The sequence below is a fragment of the Carya illinoinensis genome, chromosome 14 (assembly GCF_018687715.1).
Source record: "Carya illinoinensis cultivar Pawnee chromosome 14, C.illinoinensisPawnee_v1, whole genome shotgun sequence".
Classification (NCBI taxonomy): domain Eukaryota; kingdom Viridiplantae; phylum Streptophyta; class Magnoliopsida; order Fagales; family Juglandaceae; genus Carya; species Carya illinoinensis.
This window is the reverse complement of record NC_056765.1, coordinates 25,114,240-25,118,281: the sequence shown is the minus strand read 5'-3', so window position 1 is coordinate 25,118,281 and position 4,042 is coordinate 25,114,240. Positions and strand designations below refer to the sequence as shown.

General features: G+C 33.8%; 1 protein-coding gene across 1 annotated transcript; it reads left to right on the top strand.

Annotated features, from left to right (window-relative positions):
• Positions 1 to 341: 341 nt before the first annotated feature.
• Positions 342 to 1,929, top strand: LOC122293952 (NAC domain-containing protein 90-like). The gene is made up of 3 exons (XM_043102417.1): positions 342 to 539; positions 669 to 961; positions 1,072 to 1,929. Exons 1-3 carry the CDS (start codon positions 395 to 397, stop codon positions 1,354 to 1,356), a joined length of 723 nt encoding a protein of 240 aa, XP_042958351.1. The 5' UTR covers positions 342 to 394; the 3' UTR covers positions 1,357 to 1,929.
• Positions 1,930 to 4,042: the final 2,113 nt, after the last annotated feature.

The window sequence follows — 4,042 nt, the reverse complement described above, 5'->3', positions numbered from 1 at the left end:
CTCATATTCTCATTTAGTTAAATATCCAACGTTAGTCCAGAGAGAGAGTCTAACACGCACCTAAGGGGAGTACAGACATTAAGAATTGAGAAATAAACAGTATAAAGATGGAGGGCTGACCTGTTCAAAAGAGGATTTGACCTGGCTATTATTTATCAGTACGTTGGAAAAATGCAGCATAGGATAATAAGACAATTTTCTCACACATACCGCGTGGAAGTTTCCAACCAATCCCAAGCATCCTACTTTTTTTTCTCATCTATTGGGCAAGTGATGTCTCTTTCATCCCAAGGATTCATTCTCCACCAGCTGTATCTAATTTCTATATATATAGTACATGGCAATTACAGAGAGGGGGTAACAAAATCGAATTCAAAACTAGAATAGCTGAAGAATGGAACCAGGTTTTCGCTTTTACCCAACTGAAGAAGAGCTAGTTTCCTTCTACCTGCACAAAAAGCTTGAAGGGACGAGACCAGATGTGCACCGGGTTATCCCCGTTGTTCCAGTTTATGACGTAGAACCTTGGAACCTTCCAAGTACTGATCTCTTCCTCCATTTCCTTAACATTGTTTTACATTTCTTTTTTTGGGTTTAGATTGATCTTTCTGGATTTTTAACCCAATTGGGTGAGCTAAAAATGGGGTTTTCTTTGATATGTGTTGCAGAGCTTGCAGGAGAGCTGTGTCAGGGAGATACCGAGCAATGGTTTTTCTTTACGCCAAGACAGGAAAGAGAAGCCAAGGGAGGAAGACCCTGCAGAACAACAGTTTCTGGGTACTGGAAGGCAACCGGCTCTCCTGGCTACGTGTATTCATCGGATAACCGGGTGATTGGAGTGAAGAAATCAATGGTTTTCTATAAGGGAAAGGCTCCAACCGGGAGGAAAACGAAATGGAAGATGAATGAGTACAGGGCCATCAAATTAGAAACAGGCCAATCTAATACGGTAGTTCCTAAGGTGAATGTCCAACACAGTTCTTTTTTATCCCACTAATGAAAACTGTTCCCTGCATTTTTCTTACTGAATTTCTCTATATATTGTCTTATTCCACCACTGTTTTCATGTAGTTGAGGCATGAATTCAGTTTGTGCCGAATGTATGTGATCTCGGGAAGCTTCCGGGCATTTGATCGGCGCCCAGAAGTGTCGACACGAATGACACAGAATGTTGTTGATGAGGCAGCAAATAAACCACCTCAGAATGCCACAGTGGTAGAAAAAACAAGCTCATCTGATGCTTCTTTTTCTGGAGGAGACCATGCTGATCTCCAAGAAGTTGCAGGAAGTATCTGCTGGGAGATAAATGATACTCTAGAACCTCTCTGGGAATGGGAACCGCTAAATTGGCCGTGAGTCAAGCCATGTGCAGAGACCTGCAGCCCTGTTGAGCAACACTGACACTGTCCTAAACTTGACACAAACACTAGAAAAGCTTATTTTAGATGTCATAGATTCTTTCCTTATCATTCATAAAGGTAACCCAAGGGTGCGGAGGAGTGAGTTAGGAAATGGAGAAGTTAGTCTCAGTAATTGAAATTATTTTTGCTGGAATACTGAAGCTAGGAATAAGATGCAAGGTGAGGGAGGGAAGTTTGGGTGTAGCAGAGCAAAGTTGTTGGCTGAATTCAGCTCTAATCAGTTTCAAGATTGTTTGCTGACATCCTTCAACTGTATTGGCATCACCTTTTCTCTCTCCAGTTGCTCAAACTTCCCAAGCACAACTCTTAAACCCGGAATAAGCAATAACATGTCATATTCAAAATCAACGAAAAGCCATACACCAAAAGTAGAAGGGTAAAGGTAACAGAAAAATACACACATTGACAAGGCATATGATACTTTCAAATGTAATTGTCTGATCTGATTACACAAATGATGTAAATCTCTCTTCTTAAATCATAAAACATCCAAGGTATTGTGCTTCAACAGAGTAGCATGAATTTGAAATTCTTTCTCTCTTCTTATATGCTGTTCTTGCCATCAACTTCTTGAATTCACCAAATCTCTTGTTTGCTTCTGGGGAAAGTGTCACCATCTTCAGTTGGCTAATTATAACTTACAACTGGGCCGATGAACGAGCAAGCAATGCGTGAATCTGTAGCTACTTTCATGTTTGCAAATTGATTATAAATTGTGTAAGGCCGACATGGTAAAGGCAGAAGATATTAGACTTTGGGACAAGATTCAGAAAGGCATCAAGAATGAACATATGACTCTGCAGCCTTCCATAATTACAGTAGCCAGCCAAAGAGAACATGCTGCTGATCAAAAAGCCCCCTGACCCCCGCCCCTCTCCCAGCAAAAATAGAAAAAGAAAAAGAAAAGAAACGAAAGGACACCAGAGCAGACCTTATTTGGGTACGGCCAAAAAAGAAAAGAAAGATAGATACTTTTCCAATCTATAAATTGACAAAGGTACGGCCAACAAAATTTCTACGTCGAAGCAACTTGGTTGGGTGACTGGGTCACCAGTACAGCACGCTTGGTATTCACATTTTGTTTTTGTTATCTATTGTATCGTTTTTCTTCTTGGCAACCTATGACTAGAGGGCATCATTGGGATAGTCACGATATGAAGAGTGGCAACATATTATTGTTAAATAATATAAAATAAATAATAAAATTTTATTTATTTATATTAATTTAATCTTTTAAAATAAGTAGTAGCTTTGCGTAGTATTATCACATAGGTTTGAATTAAGGATGTAATCGAGTCAATTCGATTTGGTTTTAGAAATTCTAAAACTAAACCAGTATATATCAATTTTAAAAAATGAAGAACTGATACCAAATCAATTCATTCACCTCCAAAATTGATACTTTCGATTTTATTGATTTTGGTCCGATTTTACCGATCAATGAACTAGCAAGGTCAGATGCTTAGAAAGTCAAGTATGAAATAACAAACCGAGAAATAAAAAAAAAAAAAAATTGTCTAAATATTAAAATGATATGCAACGAAAAACGAGAATTATAGTAAAACTATTATATACTTACATTATTTATAAGAATCATATTATTATATATATTGGTGATAATATGATAATTACATAACATTAAAATTCATATATTTGTTATAAGAAGATTTATAAGATTAATTTGTATTTTATGTTATATTAATTTTATATTATTAGAATATTATACATGAATTTTAAGATTTTAAAATCTCATGATATCTTAATTAAAAATTTAGCATATAATATATAATATAAATAAATCATATAAAAAATTATTTATATATAAAAAAATAATATATATATATATATATGAATCAGTCCGATATAAGAAAGACAAAAAAGAAGGATCGGTTTTGAAAAAATGAAACCGATATTTGATTGAGCCGATTTTGAACCACCAGTCCAGTTCGGTTCAAGTCGGTTTACCCATTTTATTTTTAGCTCTAGTCTGGATTCAAATTCAAATTCTATACTTTACTCAATTTAATTAAAGATCTTATTATGTTTATCGAGAAATTCCATCGAGATTCCATCGATAGTGTAATTTTTTTATTTTTTTAAAATATTTTTTTATACTTCTTAAATATTTAAAAGAATGCAAACATATTAAATAATATTTTCTTAACTATTAAATAAAAAAACAATCTTTATAAAGTTTCTACAGTATTTAACGATAAAAATATTATTTCTCTTTGATTAAGGATGCAGATAATAGGCTCTTTTTTGTCTTTATTGAAGAAATCAAAACTCGGCCGACGTCCTCAATCAACAGGAGGTCCAGTAGCTGTATTATTTGACATGGTTGCATTGGAATTATGACATAATGTTTTTAAACTTTTTGGTAGTCATATTCCCATCACTACCTGAGTCAGACATGATAATAACTAATATTACCTTTTTTTTTTTTTCTCAAAATGTTTCTGTAGGATTTGAGTAATGTTTGTGAAATGTGTGATGCTGCATAATTATTTTAAAAAGAAATGAGATTTATAATTAAAAATTAATTTTTTATATAAATTTTATATTAATTTATTTTTTTAAAAGATTATATAATATTTATAGATTGTAAATATTATTTATCA

What these genes read in the sequence shown, in the direction of transcription:
- LOC122293952 (XM_043102417.1), top strand. Translation starts at nt 395, where the DNA reads ATGGAACCAGGTTTTCGCTTTTACCCAACTGAAGAAGAGCTAGTTTCC. An exon ending in AGAACCTTGGAACCTTCCAA is followed by an intron (nt 540 to 668) that starts GTACTGATCTCT and finishes TATGTGTTGCAG; the next exon opens with AGCTTGCAGGAGAGCTGTGT. An exon ending in CTAATACGGTAGTTCCTAAG is followed by an intron (nt 962 to 1,071) that starts GTGAATGTCCAA and finishes GTTTTCATGTAG; the next exon opens with TTGAGGCATGAATTCAGTTT.